At 39.1% G+C, this 21921-nt stretch overlaps 1 protein-coding gene across 2 annotated transcripts; it reads left to right on the top strand.

Moving 5' to 3' along the window:
* The first annotated feature begins 416 nt into the window (after window positions 1-416).
* Window positions 417-21747, top strand: USP8 (ubiquitin specific peptidase 8). Of its 2 annotated transcripts, XM_030955293.1 has the most exons (20): window positions 417-536; window positions 5086-5256; window positions 5907-6051; window positions 6558-6643; window positions 9169-9313; window positions 9941-9998; window positions 10727-10871; window positions 11130-11292; window positions 12470-12614; window positions 12807-13000; window positions 14130-14741; window positions 15952-16041; window positions 16677-16757; window positions 17135-17397; window positions 18017-18229; window positions 18682-18892; window positions 19217-19453; window positions 19954-20096; window positions 20464-20596; window positions 20804-21747. In XM_030955293.1, the coding sequence occupies exons 2-20, from the start codon at window positions 5153-5155 to the stop codon at window positions 20987-20989; spliced, it is 3354 nt and encodes a 1117-aa protein (XP_030811153.1). In that variant the 5' UTR covers window positions 417-536; window positions 5086-5152; the 3' UTR covers window positions 20990-21747. The 2 variants fall into 2 exon arrangements, with proteins under 2 accessions (XP_030811153.1, XP_030811154.1); XM_030955294.1 differs by lacking the exon at window positions 15952-16041.
* The last annotated feature ends 174 nt before the right edge of the window (window positions 21748-21921 follow it).

Below are 21921 nucleotides of genomic sequence, written 5' to 3'. Positions count from 1 at the left end.
AACACCCCATACAAACGCTGGCATGTCCTACAGACTGTGACAGCCCCCAGATCCCGCTCTTAGTGCCCTGGCCGCAGTAACAAATCTCCTGCTCCCGAGACGAGGAGCCAGCTCCGGCAGGCCAGCAGCCCGTGGAGGCCGGCAGGGCACGGCAGGTAACGGCAGGTAACCCGGAGCGCTCTCGAGGGCCGCCGGGTGCTGTTGGGCGAGGTCATCGCGTCTCCCTCTTCTCACACTGCCCCCGGAGCCGCTCCAGCTCCGAGGCGGCTCCACGGCCGCCCCAGCGCTGCCGCGCTCCGCAGGGCCCGCAGGACAGCGGCGGGGCCGCCCCGCACCCGCGCGGCCCGAGCCAGCCCCGCGGCACGGATAGGGCCGTGACAGTCCCCGCCCCCGCGGGCGGCGGAGGCCCGGCGGGAGGGAGGGACGCCGCCGAGTTCCGCCCTAGCAGCCATGGCCGCGTAGCGTCTCCTCGGCAGCCGCGCTCGGACATGGGCCTGCCCCGGGCCGGCGGGCGGAGGCAGCGAGTCCCCGCGGCGGTGAGTGCGCGGCCGGGGCGGCTCTGGGTCGGCGGGGTGCGAGGCCTGCGGGACAGAGGGACTCTGGCGGTGACGGGAGGGGCGGGCGCCCTTGGAGGGATCCCCGGGCCCAGCCCCGCCGTGCGGGGGGAGCGGCCGTCGAGGGGCTGCGGAGGGCAGGGAGCCGGTCTGGGCCGCGCGGGGAGAATCGGCCCTGGCCGGCGGGGAGCCGGCGCGGTGACCTTGGGCAGCCCGCAGTCTCCCAGCCTTAGCCCGGCCGAGTGAGGAGCGAGCGGGGCTGGCGGAGCCGCCGCCGAGCCCGAGAGCGGCCGGAGGAAGATGGCTGGGAAGCGGCGCTTCCCAGAGTGCCGCACTCCTGCGGCCGGCGAGCTGCGGTGTCATGGAGATTGCCACAGCCCGGCCGGGCCGCCGCAGCGCTATTGACCGCCCGCTTAGAAACTTGGAGGAGTTTTCTGCCTCCCTGTCACCTCCCCGGCTTCTTATCACCTCTGCTGTTTGCCTACGCCTTGCAAATGTTCATTTATCTAAATAACAAGTGGAACTATTTGTGGTTTTACTTAGATGGAATAACTTTCAAACTTCCTGCAGAAAATCCAGTGTATTTAAGAAACTTTAAAGTGTCTTTCTTTCCCCTCGGTATCAGTGAAACTGTGGGATGGTTGTCTGTCAAAGGGTTTCCCACTGCGTGGAGAGAGTCCTTGCGAGGCTTGGCAGTGCAGGCTGGTGCAGGTTTCAGCAGGATACGTGGCCGGAGAGAGACCCGTGATGTGTTACTGCCCTGGAACCAGAATAGTGAAAGTTTGGGTACTCTCTGTGAGCATAATGAGCTTGCCATAAGACGCCCCAATAGTCATAATCATCCTATGCACATTAGGTTATGGGACCAAGGCCTGTGGTATTAACAATACTACAGAGAGCTAGAGGACTAACAGAACTCAATATGCTGATTGATTGTGTAGTTCAGTCATTGAAAAATTCTCAGTCTCTACACTCAAACCGATAATCTTAAAGAAAACCAACTCTTGTGTACTAAGTGCAGACAGTACAACTTAATTCTGAGAAGACAGAGTAACTTAATGCTCATGAGAGAGAAAGCCGTTTCTCATTTGCTCAAGTGCTAGAGAGAAAAATAAGTGAATAATACTTTATTACATACCTGAATTGGTGATGCGCATTACTTGTGTCAGTATTTCACAATGTGTTAGTGTGTGCACTGCTTGCAGTGTAACTGCTTCAGTGTGCATTGTTCTTTCTGTAGTCATTCCACTTAAAGCTTACTCATATCCTTAGTAAAACTGGCATCATAATTAGATGTTGAAAAACCTGTTACCAACAGGTATGTTTCTCTGTCAGGGTAAAACTATCCATTCTAAGTATGTCAAATGCCTATAATCATACAAGCATGACTTCACTTACGTTTTGGGATATTGGCCTTGTTTTCAGCACTCATAGGTATGAAGAAGGAGCCAGAGATAATACTTCAGCTGGGGTAGAAAAGGTCTCAGGTTTTGAGTTTGATCTTAATTTTTAAGATAGAAGTTGACAAACCTGAAATAGGTTGTTGCTTCTTCCTGATAGGGTTGACTAATAGTAGATTTAGCTATTATAACTTCTTCAGCCCCTTCTATTCATGGTTTTATGATCCAGTTTTCTCTGATGCTGACTAGTTCCAAGCTGTATTTGTGCAGCTGGATTTTTCTGGATTCCTTCACTGAGACTAGGCCAGTTAGGAATCTGATATCTGAAAAAAATTGTGTTCAAAATCAGATGGCAATATTTATCAATGAAGGAGCTGATTTGGACTCTGAAATTATAGTCTTCCCAAAGCTTGCTCAAAAATTAAGGAAATAAGCCATGTTCATTTGAGTATGAGGAAAATTAAGGTAATGCACATCTTAAAACTTAGTAGAAGCTTAAGAAATTTTAAGGGTCCTTACGATCTAAGACTGAGCAGTCAGCAATGGTCAGTCTGTAGTAACTAAAATCCACTTGGGGCATTTGTGATGCATAAACCTGAAAATGTTAGTTACAGATTCAAAATTAAGATTCTATATAGAAAAATGTCTTAGAAACTGCAACTGAAATCTCATGTCAACTTATCACATATGCTGTATTTCGATTAAATATGTGGTTGAGAATTTGATTTTTTTAAAAGTTTAGAAAATGTTATTCCTTATCCATTCTCATTTCACTGCAGCATATTGTATGAATTGTGATGCTGTGGGAGGTCAAAGGGTAATATCTCATTCATCAGCTACTGTGGTTTGAAGCTCATGTTTTAAGAAAGGTAGAGAAATTTTTTTTAATCAGAAAATAAAAGTTCAGCAGTGAATTTGCATGGCAGTTTAAAGACCTGCAGTTATAATTTAGTGACCATAGAAAAATGTGGAAAGACAATTTTTGTTTCATGCCAAAGCCCAGAGGTGGCTTTTACCTACAAGTTCTGCATTTGTATAGATGATGTTCCAGAAGATCTGCCCTTTTCAAGGTGTGTCAGCAACACTTGAGAATTTACTGACATCATTAAATGGTTCATCTTCCACATTATCTTGAGCTTTTTTTGCTCATATGCACACAGCACTCTAATGCTATGTGCATATCTTATTCAGACTGCATATTTAGTTACAATATTCTGTCAGAACACAACCAAATGCTGCCACTTAAGATTAAGAAAATACTGGTTACATAACAGAGCAAACATTGAAGATATATTTGGAAAGGACTTAAAAGCTTCAAAGGAAAAGTCTATTTACAGTTCCACGGTGAAAAAAAAAGCCAGGTAAAGACATGCTCTGAAGGTAGAATGAGAGAAGCAATACTAAAATCTTAATAAGAGTGAAGCCTCTCTTTATGAGGTTGCAAAAAGTATGTCTTTGTTTTAGGCTAAAAGGCTTTTGTACTGGAAAGGTCTTCTTTGGGGCAGGGAATGTCTGTGTTTTGTTTTTACTGCATGCAGTTCTAATGAATTGTCTGCCTTGTTTTCAGCTCCTAAGTATCCCTCTGAAAGTTACAATTGATTAATGACACATCATATACAAAAGACAAGGTTTTAAGATGAGTTAGGTATGGGATATGTTTTTAATTCTGTGTGTTAAAGATAGTATTTGAGGACTTCAATACTTAACGTTATAGAATTATCTGGAAATTAGTCCACTAAGAGAGGATTTTTAACAAATTTTTCAGTTTTAAAAAGCTGATACCTAGTTATCAAGGAAAATAGCAAGTACAGCATCTGTGTTGAAGCAGTAAGTTATTTTGCTGGATATTGTTTAGTCTGACCTTGGCATACCAGACCTTAGACCAAAGGCTTGTGTTAACTTAGTGTCTTTGTCTGATAACCAATTCCTAGCCCAACAAGAGTCAGCCTGGCCATACTCTGTGCAGTAATACTTCAGGGAGTACAACAGCTCTGAGCCTTGGGAAGGATCCCATTCCCACCTTAGCCTCTCATTCTTGACTGCACATGCCAGCTGCTGCCTTTGCACAAGCTGTGTAGCCTTTCTGCTTCTTCAGCAGGGTGAATTGCTCGAGAAGAGGTTGGAGAAGTACCAGACCAGCCTGAGAAAGAGGGAGGGAAATTGGAACTACCTCATTGAGTGGTTACTGATCAATTTGGTCAGGTGAAACTTCCCTCTGAGGTCACTGGCTGGTTTTTTTTGGTCACACTTGATGCTGATCACATTGAGAGTGGAAGAGGAATGCTTTACCTTCATCTTGTCAGAAGCCATGTGGCTTTTCTCTGCTAGGGAATAACTTCCTTGCTGATACCATTTGAGGGTCTGTCTTCTAACGAGTCCCCCTTCATTCCTTCAGCATTGCTCACATCTGAATGTCTCCCCTCTTGCTTGTGAGGGAGCTCAGTTCCTCCCCTGCCACCCCCAAGGCTAAAAAAAAATAGCTCACTGTGTACTAGATGCAAAGACTTTTAGTTAGACTGTCTGCAGGAGACTTCCTGGACTTCCCTGTCTCAGATAACATGATGTAACAGTCCCTTGTGACCAAATTCTGCTTAACTATTTCATGGCTGCCTGGAGAGCACTTCCAAATGAAAGCACAAAGCCAATGGCACCAAGGAGTTGAAGACCTACAGAATGTCCAAGATGTTTCAGTAGACTTTAATGGTAGCAGCCTTCCTGTTCTCAGCTTATCTCTTAGCAAGATATTAGAAGTCATTTTTCAGAGGGAGTAATGTGTATTTGCAGAGTACAGAGGAGACAGCTATTTTTTGATAGTATACTTGCTGGCATTTCAGTAGAATAAATTTGCTGGATATAATGATTTTGAACATTCATGAGTCAGCACTTTTTTAAAAATTTCCCTGTTAGCACAGATATTGCTGGACGTTCTTGATCAATTACATGAAGTGATTTCAAATAATTCTGTCACTTTGAAAGATTAATTTATACTATTAATTGTTCAGACACTCTATTTGCTAGCTCATGTAAGGTGAGATAAATTAGGTAATAAACCTACACGGGTAACTATAACTACTGTACTAAAAGTAATTGGAATATAATTTGGCTCTTCCTACCTTTTTTTCCTCCTCCAGAAACGTATTGGTAGAGACTTCTAAGAAGCTGTAACATCCTAGAAGGGACATAAGTAACAATATTAACATGCCTGCTGTGGCATCTGTACCTAAGGAGCTCTACCTCTCTACTTCATTGAAAGATCTCAACAAGAAGACAGAAGTAAAACCTGAAAAGACCAGTACAAAAAGGTATATATGTTATAATTGAATTAATAGTTAAAATATTAGTGGTTCCAGAACAAATTTGATGTGGATCTAAATTTCCTGAATAATTTCTGCTAGATACAGAATCTTCAATAGTCTTATATATGGCTCTCAGCTGTCACATTGGATGTGCTTACTGCCTTCAGAAGTCACTTGGCATACTGCCAAAGCATGACTTGGACAGAGCACAATGCCCATGAAAATCCACATACTTAGAGGAAAGGCTACATTAATGCAAATCTGTAAAAATGACAAAACCTTTAGCAAGTGTCTGAATGCTTTGCCTCTAGCATCTTTAGACAATCGATGATTTAATTTTGTCTTACTATAACTTAATTTTTCCTAGAAAGAAAGTTATTCTTAGAAGGGAAGAGTACTTTTTTCCATATCTCACTATGGTATTTAATTATGGAAGACTTTAAATAAGGCTGGTAAACAAACTAGCAAAGAGAAACATTATTTGGAGGAAGATGATTGCAATTCATATTTAATGAAAGCTTTATATTAAGGTGGTAAAAGCAAACGCTTAATATACGGGTGAAATCTGTAAACACTTAAGATGGCATCTTGTAATGAAAAGGTGTTTGAGGACAAGTCAGCAATTAATGTGCTTTACTCCTGTTCTTTGGTTTCAGTTATGTGCAGAGTGCCCTTAAGATTTTCAAGGCAGCAGAGGAAAGCAGACTGGATGGAGATGAAGAAAAAGCTTACATCCTATACATGAAATATGTGGCTGTTTATAACCTTATTAGAAAGAGACCTGATTTTAAGCAGCAGCAGGTATAAAAGCTTTCCGAGTGATCTCTTCTGCATTGGTCAAAGTATGAGAAGTACAGAGAATTACACTAATACACATTCAAAGGATCACGCTGATATTAAGTAAACTGTCTCACGGTGCCGATTTTTTTCTTTCTTGTTTTCTGACAAGTCTCGTGTTAATTTTTTTTACAGTTTTCCTTTTATGTATGAACTATACAAATTGTCAGATCTGTGAATATTTTTTCATGGAAAGGTATTCCCATAATTTTTACCAGTCAGACTTCTTTGGTGAAGTTGCCTTGTCTAGTCTTTACACTAAACAAGAAAGAATTTAGTAAGTCTTAGACTTAGACTTTAGTCTTACTTACAAACTCATATTTGAATAGAAAATGCTTTGATTCAAACTAGTTCTTTTTTTAGCATTAATATTATAATATCAACTCTCCATACATTAGTGACTCTTGACATGCACAGAAATAGGCATTGTTAGACTGCATATTTATATTATGTGATGCTTGTCATTTTAGGATTATTTTCATTCAATTCTGGGACCTACAAATTTAAAAAAAGCTCTTGATGAAGCTGAAATACTGTCAGACAGCCTTAAACTCAGGTATGTAATATAGTTGATGGCTAAGGCATTATTCCTTTTACCCTGAGCCTGTATCTGTGCCAAGTGCAGATTTTCATGCTATTTAGTAGTAAGCAATTGCACTTGAGTAAACCATAGGTACCTGAAACTCTTGAGACCTTAAATTTATTCCCAGAAGTCTTATACTATAGAAAATTTTCACTGCCACACACTCCAATAACTTGTCATTTTGTACATTGTCTGCTAATTCCTAGTAACTTTGGTTTGTTGACAGTGTCTTCTAGTTTTGTTAATTGACTAATAAGAAGAAACTATAAGGTCTGAAGTACATATACAGGAGAGATGATCAAGAGCCTCCTCAGCCTTTTAATCAAAAGGTCATCTGAGCCCAAATACATTAATGAACGTTCCTAATAATCAGATAGGCTAAAAAGTCCCCCTAGTCTGGATATAGTTTACACTAAGAAATGCCAGGTTTTGATTCTTTAGCCACTTGCAGATATGTGTGTGGAATGCACAGCTCTGCAAGTATGTAAATGAGCAGATGCTATTGGGCTTTTGGGTACCTGATTATCAGCTGACAAGTTACATCTTTGTGCCATAAACCATGAAATTGTGTTAGTAAGAAGTTGTAAAGTAGGGTCTATCTTTAGGTGATATTTAGCACAGTAGTTTTATTTCCAGCCTTTTCTGCTTCTTGCATCCTTAGCAACTTTCTCACTCTTACTCTGTCTCTCTGCAGCTGGGCACATTTCCCTTCACAAGTGTCATGTCCCACCCCCCTCCTCCCAAGTATTCTTGTGAAAGTGTATTTTATACCTCCAAAGTGCTAAATCTATAAAGTTAGTTTGGGTGAACTGTGAGTGTAGTTACATGTATGTAAAGAGTGACTTCACAAAGATTTCATGACACTATGTATGAAACAATCTTTAAATTTTCTTTGTTTAGGTGAGTCTTAAAGACAATTAAAGACAGCTACAGATTCACTCTAAGAGTAAACATTGATAGAATCGGAGAAACCCAGAATGTAGAGACCTGTTTAAGTAACTTATGTCTTTTTATGAAAGGAATGGAGTTTTGGAGTTGATGCAGTAACTTTTAACTACTCTGGCAAAATGTGTAAATATTTAAAGGTAACAGAAATGAAACATGACTCCTGCGTAACTACAGAAGTAGTTTCAAGGAAATTATTTGTATAATTTCTTCCCCAGGCAGTAGGCCAGCAAATAGTTTGAATGTTAATTGTTAACTAAAAGTAGAGCTGATGAAACTTGTATAGGGACAGGAATGCTTACATGAATGACCTACTACGTGCTTCAGAAGTATAAATAGGAAATTGATGGGTAAATATTTCATACTGACCAAATTAAACTAAAATGTGAAATACGCTTTAGTGTCATTAACTCCAAGTGGGAACAAAATGCTCAGTTCTAACTTACAATGCCTGTGCCAAATCAAGAAGCCTGTTTAAAAATAAAATTACAGATTTGGTGCCTCCTTCCTCTTAGTGGGCAATTAGTGCAGTAGACTTGGAGGTGGAATTTGAATGATCTAGGTTATTAACATACAGCCATATTGTCATTGTTATTTTAACCCTCATTACGCAACATCTGGTTAACATGAGCACTTACTAACACATTCTGAGTTCATGTTTTACTTCTTGCTTCAGTCATCCAAATTGTTAGGTCAAACATTCTATTTTTGTTTTATGATACTAGTAACCCTTAAACTACTCAGTTGTATTAAATGTAAGTGCATACTATTGAACAATGATGTGACTGTACAAACCTCCAGTGGGTGATCTGAAAACTGTAGTTTGGAGATCACTGCCTTACAATACCATGATTGTCCTTCCAGTGGTGAAAGGCTGGGAGGGTAATTTTCAAATCTGAGGCTTTATGAAAAGGACAGTTGTACGCAAGACCTCATCCCCCAAAACTCCTGAGTGAGCACAGTTCTTGCATTGGCTTCCCTGTAGGCCCAGTTTTTGAAATAAGCACCAGGCACACAGGTGAGCACATCATGGAGTCAACTCACATTCTGACAGTGATTACTGTATAAGCAGTTCTGATCCAACTTCCCAGAAAATGCAAATTTAGATATCTGAGCTAACTTACTCTTCACTGGCTCCATTGCAAAATGAAATAAAATACCTGGGATGACTGTTGTAATATGTTGGAGTTTACCTGTAAGTCACCAGTACCTACAGTTGTCTGTGGAAAGTGAAAAACATTCAGAGATACCATAGCTAAGCATGACCCCAGGTTTGAAGAAAAAAAAAGCTTTACAATCAGTGGCTATGTAATAGGACTCAAACCAAGATTTAACAATAAGAAAACCAACCCAAAAGTGGGAGAAATAAGACCACATAGTTAGGAAGCAATATGGAGTTCGTTGGAATACAAAAACTGGCAATACTTTAACTTTTTAAAATTCTAAATAATTCTTTTAAGTTTTTGACTGAAGACTTACTGATTTTGATACTAATAATTCAAGGTTAGCCAAAACCACAATATTGAAAAAAGGCACTTTTTTTCCCCCAATAGATACGAGGAGGCTGAAGTTCGGAAAAAACTTGAAGAGAGGGACAGACAAGAGCTGCAGAAAAAGCAAGAACCAAAAGATGATGGAAAGAGCTCAGCCAAAAACTCCTCAGAAAGTGCTGTAGATTCCAAAGGAAAAAGCCAAAGGGTAAGTGAAGATGTTTACAAACTCTAATTCAATCTGAATGTATAGTTTCAATCTAGAATTTCGTCTCTACTAGTAGCTATTTCCTGTTCAGAATCAAGGTGAGGGTTTTTTGAAGTAATGTACACTCTCCATAATCCTTCTTTGAAATTTCTTTGGAATATGTGAAGTCCTAGTAGCCTCCAAGTCTTGTATAAGAGAGACTAAGCTTTATGATTAAGTCAATTTCTGTTTTATGCCAGAATTGGTGCAAGAAACCCAAGGTAATGGTGACAAACTGATACTAAGGATAACATGTCTCCATTTTAGGGGAAGGTTGACTTTTCAGTAGTAGTGTGGAAACAATTAACACTTAATTCTCGACAAATACTTAAAGAATTTCTTCTGTTAGATGATGGTGTCCTAGGTTGTATTACCTCTCTAACTGTTTTCTGTCTAGGCAGGGCAGCAGCCTCAGTATCTTTTGAGTACATTTGTGAGCACATCTTCAGATGCAGCTCCCTTGTGCTGTGTTTGTTCCTGTGGCTTAATTGTCTGACAAGTTTCCTTCAGGCTCTGTGAGAGTCATTGTCTCTTGGCCACCTTAGTTCTCAGTACTACATGCTAAACTTTTTTTTTTCACTTATACAGATTAATGGTGAGACAAAGCAATCACTGGAAAGAAAAGATCAGTCTGATGGCCTGAGTGGTAAGAGATGCAGTGCTCACACAAATGTGAAAAATGTTTCTGTATGGCTGTGCACTAATCACCTCAGAGCTGCAGTCCTTCTCAGGAGTCATTTCACAGTCAAAATACTTTGATGAAATTCTAGTATCCTGCATTTCAGTTACAACAAATCAGTAATTCATTAAACTCTGTATTAAAGCCTTCATTACTTTTCATAAACTTAGAGATCTGTAGTCAGTTTTTCAACTGTTCAGTAATGGAAGATGAACTAGTCCTGTAGTGGTCAGGTTAGAAAGAAAAACAGCTCTACTGCTGATAGGAAAGGATGAAATATGACAGCTTATTCAATTAAATAGAAAATTTTTCCATTCTCCTTACAACCTTCAGCTTTTTGTTCTTGTAATGAGTATGTGAAAATGTTCTCTAGAATTCTTAAGAGGAATATCTGCAGCATGTAGTTCACAAATGCTTGCCTATATAGCTTGATTTAAATGAGACCACAATACATTAAACTTGTTTATCACTGAAATATTCAGTATTGTCTAATCTAACAGATCAGGTGCTGATCACTACAGCAGTGGGAGCAAAAGGCCCACACTGTAATGTCTCACCTCCATGACTTTGTGGGACTTCTTACTCCTCTTTCATCTGTTTGCAGTCTTGATTGCACCAGTCAGATACCATAGCCATTCATAGCTATCTTCATTTATAATGTGGCTTCTTACATGTAATTGCTTCTCTCTTTCAAGGAGCAGTCACACCTGAGAGGCTGTTTGCGATGATGTCAGACAAAAATATTGAATTGCTTATAATGGATGCTCGAAAATCAAAGGATTATCAGGAATCCTGTATTCCAAAATCCATCAGTGTCCCAGAAGAAGCTATCCATCCTGGGTAAGACATGATGTTAAATGAGAGTAAAATACTTAATTTTCTAAAAAAGTACATGCTTTTAAAGCATGTACACCTAATGTCAGAATCCCTGCTGTACCAGTGGGTAAGATGTATCTGCACAGCACTATTCTTGCATGTACTGACGTCAACACAATGCATATTTATTTTATCCAAGCACATAAACATCTGTGGATTATATATTGTTGGACAGAATGTTATTTGTACATGAATCTTTAAATGCATGTTAATTAATTTCAGAGATACTGCTTACCTGATTGAAGCTAGACTCCCAGAGGAGTCTAGGGATTCATGGAAGAGGAGAGGACAGTTCCATTATGTTATACTGCTAGACTGGTTTAGTTCTGCTGAAGACTTAAAGCTGGGAACAACTCTACAGAGCCTGAAAGATGCACTTTTTAAGGTTGGCAAATTTCATCCTTTAATTCATTAATTAATTCATCTTAGTAAAAAAGGCCTTGAAGCACTTATATTTATGTGTATATGGAGGCCTTAATGACCCTTGGTTGAGTTTTCAAAGCCTGCTTGTTTTGATAGCAGAAGTGTAGTTTGAAGTTTCATACTGTACTCTGGTAGATGACAGTATAATTTATTAAACAGGTAAACAGCAGAATGATTCAACTCACTTCCTCAACAAGCAGCTCATCAACTTAGAGTTCTTTGCTGAGAGAGTTATTTGGGAAAATACTTTTAGTCCTGTTTCCCAGGAACAGTCACCTTCTCTCCTGTATTACAACAGTAATTCCTTATCCCTGGAAACTGGTTGGCCACCCACTTGGCAGTCCTATCAGCCAGGTACTTCCTACAGTGGAGGGGCTGCAATGAAGGAGGCTTCAGAAATATTTTCAGCACAGTTAACTTTTCTGCATTTTTGAATATAACTTAGATAAACATTAATTTAAATTCGAGTTTCATCAGTGCAGGGAGCTTATAGACTCCACAGTGAGCAGATGCCCAACATTTTCGAGTCAAATTCTCTGTGGCTATGTTGTCCCTCCTCTGTACAGTGGTGGCTCTTGTGAAAGACTGCAAATCTTTCTGTTACCTTGACATCCAGGACTGGGGTTCAGAGATAGTTCAGCAGTTCTCCTTCTTAATTGCTTTAGAGGCTGTTCTCTGTACTGTCTTGTTCATGTACTAGTACTGAACAAGTACTGAGCACAGCAGGAGGAGGGCAGTCTGAACCCTGAACTCTCAAGGGGTTTCAGAAAGTCAATGTTATGCTTTCTAAATCACTAATCCCTCAGCAAACATACCAGATAAGAAACTGAAGCAAATACTGTAATAAAAATACTTTTCTGTGTGGAGGATTGTTATGTGAAGTAGCAGTAAGTGGTTCTTTCTCTACTGGAAATATTCACACCCAGTTGCAGGCAGAGCCAGGAACCCAACTGTGCTGGGCATTCTTCAAACACAGAGAGGATCTCTATTTTTGCAACCGCTGTGTCTTGTTTAAAAATCTCAAAAAACAATCTCTCAATTTTATGACTAGGCACAGAAATTTAAACAACACTATTAAGCTGTAAAAGTTTACTTTCTATTTTAAATCAATTAACTTTAAATTTTTTTTTCCCATACAGTGGGAAAGCAAAACCATCCTGCAGAATGAACCTTTAATTCTAGAGGGAGGTTATGAAAACTGGCTCCTTTGTTTTCCCCAGTATACAACAAATGCTAGAGTAACTCCACCCCAGCATGGCAGGACTGAAGCAGTGACTGTTTCTTGTAAGTATAAAGGATAACACTCCACCAAGCATTTGTACTTACTGGATGAGTCTTTCATTCATTCAGGTGTTTTTAGGAAAGTCTTGTTATGGCTAAAAGCTAAATTTTGGGTTGGAATGGGGGGTTTATTTTGCTTTTGTGGTTTTGTTTTGAGAATTCTCTTATGGTTCCCTCCTGTACCCCCTCCTGCAGTGGATTTTACATATCCATCTCTGGAAGAGCCAGCTCCTGTGCTACCTGTTGTTGCTGAAAATGAAGAAATGGGAGATAATTTGGAAGAGAGACTAAAATCACTTAACAGACCAAACATACAAGATGCTGCTGTTCCAAAATCTGACAGTTCCTTTGTAGTTAATCCCTTGTCAGTTACAAGAAGTATCCCTGAGGTAAGCTTTTTGGCCTGTTCTTTTTCAGTTAGTATATGGTTAACGTGTTAGAACCCACCACACCCAGAACTCTAAATTCACAAGTAAACATACTCAATACATTTGTTTAAGCCTTGTATGTGAGTATAGTGGTACAGAGACTCTTGGTGGTCTGTGAAGCTGTTGTAACTGATCTGCAGAATTATATGAAACTAAATACAGTTAAGAGAATTGCAGAACTTTTCATAAATGTTTTTACGTGAGCATGTGAGAAATTCAAGGTCAGCAGTTGATCACTAATTCAGAAAATTTATAAGTAACCTTTCTACTTAAAGCAACATAGGATGAAATACAGAGAAGACAGTTAAGCCATGATTTACCTTAGCTGGTCCACAGGTCTGATTTCCAGCCACTGTATCTTCATTCAAATAATAAAACATTTAGGTGTTTTGTCACTCTGGGCCCAGTAGTGAAAGTATAGGAATTTGTTTCTTCCTTTTAGGTGAATAAGACTTTATAAAAACACCTTTGTAGAGTTCTTACATTAAAATAATACTTACCTTAGTAGACAAGGCTAAAAGCTCTTCACTTTCTAGATGCAGCCTTTAATACAGATCTCATTCAAGAGCTCCTATACTGTAAAATTTAGAGACCTTATTTCTGTTTGTCCCTGAACCAGATGAGCTTTTATTTCTTCAGAACACCCACTCCACCCTCAAAAACAACCTACTGGCAACAGCTGAACATAAGCCATTCTTAAATACCCCTTCCCATCAAGCAGATCTGCCTTGAACGTGTGCTTTGTCACATGATTGAGAGGGCCAAGCCCAAATTAGGCTGCCTGATTGCCCTAAAATATCCACCTTTGAAAGCTCAAAAATAGAGGGTTGTCGTAACAGTGCATAATGCTGTCCTTATGATTCTTTAGGGCTTGTTTATTAGTTCACACCTGGAATGAATACCTAATTTTACTAACAAGCAGTTTGAATGAGAAGATGTAATGAAATTGAAAGATCTCTCTCTCTGGCAGAAGTCAACTTGATATAATCTTTATTCTCTTACAAATCTCACTTAGGAAGAGCTTAGCAAAGAGAGTAGTGGTAGCTGTAGTGAATTGTTCTGCACTCTGTGTTCTGCGCCTGTGTTACAGGTGGACCGTTCTAAAAAGCCTTCACTAAGAATCCTTGGTGATAACAGAGCAAAACCTGCAAGTACAATCAGTGACAGCCAGTCTGGTGAGAGTGGAAGAATAGTTCCAGACCGCTCCACAAAGCCCTTGCATGATGGAAGGAACACTCTGACAGAAGAAGAAAAAAGTCGGGTCCATGCAGAAACTGCTGCTTTGTTAGAGAAAAACAGACGGGAAAAGGAACTGCGGGAGAGGCAACAGCAGGAACAGAGAGAGAGGCTCAAGAGAGAAAAAGAAGAACAAGAACGAAAAGAACAAGAACAAAAGGCAAAAGAAGAACAGAAGGAAAAGGAACACAAAGAAAAGCTACAGCAATCAAAAGAGGACAGAGAGCAGAAGGAGAGGGATGAACAAATAAAAAGAGAACAGGAGGAAAAGGAACAAGAAAGAGCACACAGAGAAGCAGTAGAAGCAAAAAAGCAAAATAAAAATGAACCAGAAAACATTGGAGCAAAAAGGATTGAGATTGACAAAATATCAATGGAAGAAAGAGAAAAGGGAACTCGAACACCAGAAACACAGAAACGGGCACTGGGTGATGCATCTCAGACCTTTGTGACTGTTCCAGGCAAGGTCAGTGAAAAAGAAAATCATTATCAAGTGTGAAGTAGTTATGTACTTAAATCATTCTGAATAGTCCCGTTTTAATCTAGCAATTTGAAATATATAATTGGATGTGTATTTAGACTACATTTTACATAAAAGTAGAGGAGGGAGTTAAAACAAAGACACAAATAGATTTTTTTTTTCCCCAAGACAAGCTTGTTTCTTTCTTGTAGGTGGGCAGCATGTAATCCCCACGGGATTACACATGGAGCTAGAAGGGATGATGGTTCATAGACTGCAACCCTCTGTTTCAAAAATAAAAGCCTGGTGGTATTTAATCTCTTGTGCCAGCTTGGTCCTGTATGTGGTGTTAAGGACATAATGGTGTCATAAGGAACCCTTTAGTGCCCCCAGCTGTAGAAACACTGACAGAAGAGGATTTTGTTACCTGGCACAGGAAATAAAGCAACATCCTCATCTAGGATTTTTGCTGAAAACAGTCCAGTTCCAAACCTTGGGGGGAAGGGAGGAGTGTCGCAGTTCTTTCTTTCGTCATTCTTGATAAAAACTGCGAAATTTCTCAATGTACAAATCATCTGATCATAGAACAGAAGCCACTTGCAAGCTAACAATGGAACAGATGTCTTTAAAACCACTTCTCAAGAACTTGCATTAGGATATTTTTCTCTGCTTTTGTAATTGCAGTTGTGATTTGATCGTATTCTGATGTTTGTTTAATCCAAATGCACAAGAAAGCAAAAATACATCTTCCTGTGCAAATTTAGCACAGTCATTCATGAGCTTTTGACTGATTGCGAAACGTCACATAATCCCAAAATGATGGCTTATGATGAACCGAATTCGTGTTGGCTTCACAGTTTGCCTTTTCCATGGAGAGGTTTGATAAGTGAGGAGCGAAAGGGAAAAAAGCCTGAAGTTTAACAACAAATTACAAACCCAACAACTTTTAGGGTGGAAGGTAGCATAGGTGGAACTTCTGCACTTTATTTCTGAGCTGTTGAAACTACAGAACAAACTGTAATACAACATTCAGTTTCAAAAACTATTCCAGTGAATTGCCTAGAGTATATAGAAGGAATAAAAATTATCAGCTTTCACCACTTTGTTGTGGTACATGCATTTAACAACCAAAAAAGAAAGTATAACTCTGCTTTATCAGCATTCTTTTCTGACATGCCAGATGAAAATTGAAGCCTTCTTTCAAAATCTTTTGCAGCAAATGGGGGTTAAAGGACAACCAGACAGTGAAGCTCAAAAGCCAGGACCCCTTAGAGAGGATTCTGAACAAGATACTGAAAGACTTAAAGTAAATACAAATGTATTGTATGTAGTCAAAATAATCAAGCACAGATGCTTTATGATTATTATATTATGTTAAACTCCATTTCATTTCAGTTTTTAAAGTCATCATCTTAAGAAAAGACTGTGCCATATTCACAGTGGTTTTTTGCTTTTTTTCATTTGTCATATTCATATGAAAAATACTTGAAACTTCCATTAGAAGTCTTGATGTATTTCTTGTGGCACTAACAAACATTCTCCATGCATTTGTCATCTCATGCATACACCTTCAAGTGCTACTTTAAGAGGGAAGAAAGCTCAGCCTTATGTGTTTAACAGAAGCACATACTCCTACTATTTCCTGATTCTTCAGGGGAAAAAAAAATGAGTTTTGTGACTTTCAAGAGACTAAATGGTTGGTTTGTTTCTTGTTTTTTTGGAATGTGTCAGCAAACGTTTTGTTTAGATTCCAATGTTTTTTGTTTAGATTGAGCAATAGAAAATACTAAATTGCCATTACAATACATTTTATTTCTATCTATAATCAAGGATTTGTTGTACTGTTTGCGCTGAATCATGTAACTCCATAGAGAAATCACAGGCAGCTTGTTGCTCTGCATAGGGAACTGTACATACCTTACTTTTCTCTTTGTTTATTAGTCCCAGCGGGAGCCATTAATAAGAGCACGAAGTGAGGAGATGGGAAGGATAGTCCCAGGGCTGCCTGCAGGTTGGGTAAAGGTAACTCCTGTTCTGAAATGAAAATCAAACTGTTCTGTGTCGTTTTGTCCTGTATTTCAGTTGTGTCTTACTTTTAAATTAGATCTTGTTTAATTTTTTTTACTCCCCTTTAACTTCCACACAGTTACTTTCTGAATTTTAATATTATTTCTAATCAAACTAGGGCAGTTAATCTGCTGTTCCTGGTTTTTGCTGTTTAATAGGCATTTTGATGAAAATTCCCCTTCTAAATTTAATCCATTGAGTGTTGAAGCCAGTCACAACTTAATATCCCAATGTCTGAAAAACTCGTTGCTGTTCTCACAGCAATTTATTCATAGGTAAGTTAATGATGGATTTTCACTTGAGTTTAAAACTATTGGTTTTTTTCCCCGAAGTTCCTGGATGACATCACTGGAACCTATCGTTACTATCACTCACCAACCAACACTGTTCAGATGTACCCACCAGAAATGGCTCCTGCAGCCACTCCTCCATCAACCCCTCCCACCCGGAAAGCCAAGGCAAAGGTGGCAGTTGAGCGGGAGAGGGAACACTCCAAGCTCAAGCGCTCCTACTCGTCCCCAGATATCACCCAAGCCATTCAGGAAGAAGACAAGAAAAGAATTCCTGTCACTCCTGCAGTCAATCGTGACAATAAGTATGTTTGCTTGATAAGTTAGATCACAACTCAGGCAGTATGACAGCACAAAGGACTTTTCTTTGTGTTTAAGCAATTGAAATTCATTACTGTTTTCTAAGTGGGTTTGAAAGGATGCATGAGTAATAGACTGAAATTTCATTGCTAGAAGTTCAGTGTAGTTCAATGGAGCGGTTCTCTTTGAGAAATCAATATAATAGTTATGTATTAGCAGGAATTTCAGAGGTTACAGTCTATTAATTGGATGACAGTTGCTTTTTAAGTTCCGTTATTTGTATTAACATACTAAAATTCTATCTTCTGACAGTTTGTGAAATGCAAGTTTTCACATTTTAAACTGTATTAAACAGGTAATTTTTCATCTGTGAATTAAAGAAATAAAGGAAAAAAAATACATAAATCTCAGAGCTGATGGTGCCTAAAACTCAGCCTCATTATAGGCCAGTGTATATGGATTTCTCACTGTTGCATTGGCTGGTTTTGAGTACCCTAAATGATGGTATTTGGTACATGGATGGTCCAATCCCTGTGGGTGGTGGGTGAGGTGTGGTGTCTTATTGGCTTATGTGCACAACTTTGTCAAGTCTGAGACTCCTAAAAAGTAATTTTTTGCTTATAGACCTGCCTGTTACACTAAAGCAGAAATTTCCAGGCTCTCTGCATCGCAGATTCGCAATCTCAATCCTGTGTTTGGGGGCTCGGGACCAGCTCTGACAGGACTTCGTAATCTAGGGAACACTTGCTACATGAATTCCATATTACAGTGTCTGTGCAATGCACCTCACCTGGCTGAGTATTTCAACAGAAACTTGTATCAAGCTGATATTAACAGGTAACAATCTCTCATCTGCCTTTATACTTGCCCATTCAAGAAGATCACTTAGTGGGGCTGTTTGGTTTTTTTAAGTAGGAGGCAAATGGTAACTTTTGGGCACCTTGACATTTTCAAAATTCTTGTGTGTCACTAAATAAGTTTTACTGGACTGTGATAATTAAATTTTGGTCACCATGTTCATAAAATACATGTGTGCTAGAGTCTCTTACAACCAAACTGAATATTTAAATAGTTCACAAAACATGCTGAAAACAGCTGTACCTTCCATCTGGAAAAAGGTACCAAATTACAGGGTTGACATTGATGAAAATTTAACTCAGTCTAACAGCCAGTTTTCCTTGGTCTAAAGAAATTATTTTAAAATTTGGATCATGTTTTGAATTAAAAATGTTAATATTAAAACCTAGTTATTTGAATGGCTCAGATTTTTTTTGTTTCTTATTTTATAGGTCAAATTTCCTGGGGCATAAAGGTGAAGTGGCTGAAGAGTTTGGTGTAATAATGAAAGCTTTATGGGCAGGACAGTATAAATATATCAGTCCAAAAGACTTCAAAATTACAATTGGGAAGATTAATGACCAATTTGCAGGATATAGCCAACAGGACTCCCAAGAATTGCTTCTCTTTCTAATGGATGGCTTGCATGAGGACCTAAATAAAGTAAGAAATACACTTAAATTATATATCTGTCAGAAGATTCAGAGAAATTTTTAAAATACTTTCTTATTCCATAATCTTATGTTACTGCAACCTTGTATAGAAAGAAAGGTGATTATTCAGAATTAAAGTAGGAATTCTGAAGTAGTAGGTATAAGGTGGTGGAGGGAGTCACAGAAGAAGCCTCACTAGACAAGAACTGGATGGCTACACTGACATGTTTAAATATTCTTGTGAATAATCAATCATATGCTTGCCTATAGGTGAGACTTCTTACTTCCATATATGTTAATATATTGCTGTGGTATTTAAACTTCTGCTATCCAGGCTGACAACAGGAAAAGATACAAGGAAGAAAATAATGATCACCTGGATGACTCAAGTGCAGCAGAAATAGCCTGGCACAAACACAAACAGCTCAACGAGTCCATCATTGTGGCACTGTTCCAAGGGCAGTTCAAATCCACCGTGCAGTGTCTGACGTGTCACAAGAGGTCCCGAACCTTCGAGGCTTTCATGTATCTCTCATTACCACTTGCATCCTCCAGCAAATGCACTCTGCAGGTATGGGCAACTGCAGAGAAACTGCTCCTGTAGTGCAAACTGGCATTTCATTGTGATGCTGCTGCTGCTCACCCTCTGCTTGAAGGGGCTGGTCAGCGTTCTGCTTAATTTGCGTTGACCTGAAACATGAACAGATCTGAATCTGCATTTTTTTTTTTATTCTTCTAAAGTTTAAAGAAATAGGTCATCCCTTAAAAGTTTTAAGTTAGAAGCAGGATGGAAATACTGAAGCTGCAATAGCAGCATGTATATTACTTGCTTTGGTAGGTCACAATGTAAGTATTCTGTGGTTTTAAACAAAATATTGTCTGTACATTCTGAAGGACATTAATTAATATCTGCAGTAAAACTTGCTTCCACACATAGATTTAAGTCACTTTTCCTCAGTGAAATGTAGGATGCAGATAACCAATGCAGGTTAACAACCAAATGGGAAACAAACATTTTTTGTTATACTTCTATAAATGCCTATCATTCACAATCTCTGTATTTTGTTTTAGGAATGCCTTAGATTGTTCTCCAAAGAAGAAAAGCTCACTGATAACAATAGATTTTACTGTAGCCATTGCAAAACTCGAAGGGATTCTTTGAAAAAAATAGAAATTTGGAAATTACCACCTGTTCTTCTTGTGCACTTGAAACGGTAAGGAAATGGTGATTGGTGGACATTAATTAGAATGAAATGACCAGGCTTTGATGGAACTGGATTGTTCCATGGCAGTAGCTGAGCATTTTACCTTAGAGAAGGTCACAGATAGGTTACCAGTTGTAATGTTGCAAGAATTTGATTTTTATCTGATGCTTCTTTTATAAGGCTGTAATTCCCAAGGCACTTGCACAAGTGATGTCTTGTTATTTTTGCTAAGAAACACATGAGCAAATGTTAACAGAACTGGGGGCTTTAGTTGAGATCACATCCTGGTTAAAAACAGGGAAAATGAACACGCTTAATACAGTGGAATAGCTTGTGATCAGCCTGTAACTTTTCATGGTGCTTTTTAATTCTCTAGATTTTCCTATGATGGAAGATGGAAACAAAAGCTTCAAACTTCAGTAGATTTTCCACTGGAAACTCTTGACCTCTCTCAGTATGTTATTGGTCCAAAGACTTCCTTGAAGAGATACAATCTGTTCTCAGTATCGGTGAGTAACCAGTCACATTTCAAAATCCAGCTGCACTATATGCCAGGACTCAGGGTGGCCTGTGAGATACAGCCAGGCTGCAGACTAAGTTGCATTCTAAAAAAGAACAATTGGGATTCAGTAAAAATTTCATGTTCTAGATTATTTCCCTAACCAGGGAAGAAATGGCAGCTTTGAAGGCCACTAACCCTTGCCTTACATTCACAGAATCATTACGGTGGGCTGGACGGGGGGCACTACACAGCCTACTGCAAAAATGCTTCAAAACAACGCTGGTTTAAGTTTGATGACCACGAAGTGTCTGAGATCTCGGCGTCCTCGGTGAAGTCCTCAGCTGCTTACATTCTCTTCTATACTTCCTATGAACAGCGAGCAGTAGACATGGCCACGTAAAGCAATGTGGCTTAAGGAAACTGGTTTTCTTTCTTCAAGAGAAAAGTAGGCCTGGGAATGCACATAAATATGCAGCAGTGCAGCAGACACAGTCACTGGAGTGGGAGGAGCAGGGTGTCTGCCAGCAGGGCTCGCTGGGGCCATAGCAGTGCTTCACAATCAGAGACTGATGGGCAACGCTTGTGGTCATACTGCCATCTGTGGAACCATTTACAAGCATACTTGCATTACTGTTTATTTAAAAAAGAACTATATTTTTAGTCTGCTCCAAAATTAAATTCTAGCTTAGTCATCTGAAATCTATTAACAAGTAGTTTAAAATGTCTTAAAATCCCAAGGCATATCTTGGTTTATTTTTTTCTTTCACTGTTAATGGCCTTTTCACATTTCTAACCTTAAGCTTGACTCTACTGTGAATACTCTAGAACGATGTAAACAGTTAGGAATGTAAGTGTACATATTGATTGCATACTTGCACATCAGATTATGTATATAATAAAATGTTGTCCTTTTTGTGAGAATCTCTAAAACTCAGAGGATTGCATTTATTTGCCAGCTCTAAGTAATTGCAACACTACTTAATAAAAAAGCAGAGCTGTATTATTTTTTCTGTTAGCTTTTGTCAATATTTGTGCACTTCAGAGTTATTCTAAACAAACAAGATTTTCCTTTTTAATTTTTTAATATAAATTTTCATGTACACATGCATTAAAAACCTTAATGAAGAAATTATTTAAAAATATATCCTGTTAAATGTATCTTGGGTTTGGTTTTTCATTCTCAGCTGTTATGTAATGATCAGGATTGTACATAATAACAGTCTGACTCATACAGTTTAAAGGTTCTCCTGATAAAAATACTGTTTTGCATAGAGCTGATTAGTTTAAAAACTTCTTTTAGTTGCATCTTACATATTTCTCTGCTATGGATTA

Source organism: Camarhynchus parvulus, chromosome 10, assembly GCF_901933205.1.
Source record: "Camarhynchus parvulus chromosome 10, STF_HiC, whole genome shotgun sequence".
NCBI lineage: Eukaryota > Metazoa > Chordata > Aves > Passeriformes > Thraupidae > Camarhynchus > Camarhynchus parvulus.
This window is presented reverse-complemented; position numbering and strand designations above follow the sequence as displayed.

Coding starts and splice junctions, on each gene's coding strand:
- USP8 (XM_030955293.1), top strand. CDS start 5,153: ATGCCTGCTGTGGCATCTGTACCTAAGGAGCTCTACCTCTCTACTTCA. Junction 9,999..10,726: donor TCAGTCTGATGGCCTGAGTG/GTAAGAGATGCA, acceptor CTCTCTTTCAAG/GAGCAGTCACACCTGAGAGG. Junction 18,893..19,216: donor TGCATGAGGACCTAAATAAA/GTAAGAAATACA, acceptor TCTGCTATCCAG/GCTGACAACAGGAAAAGATA.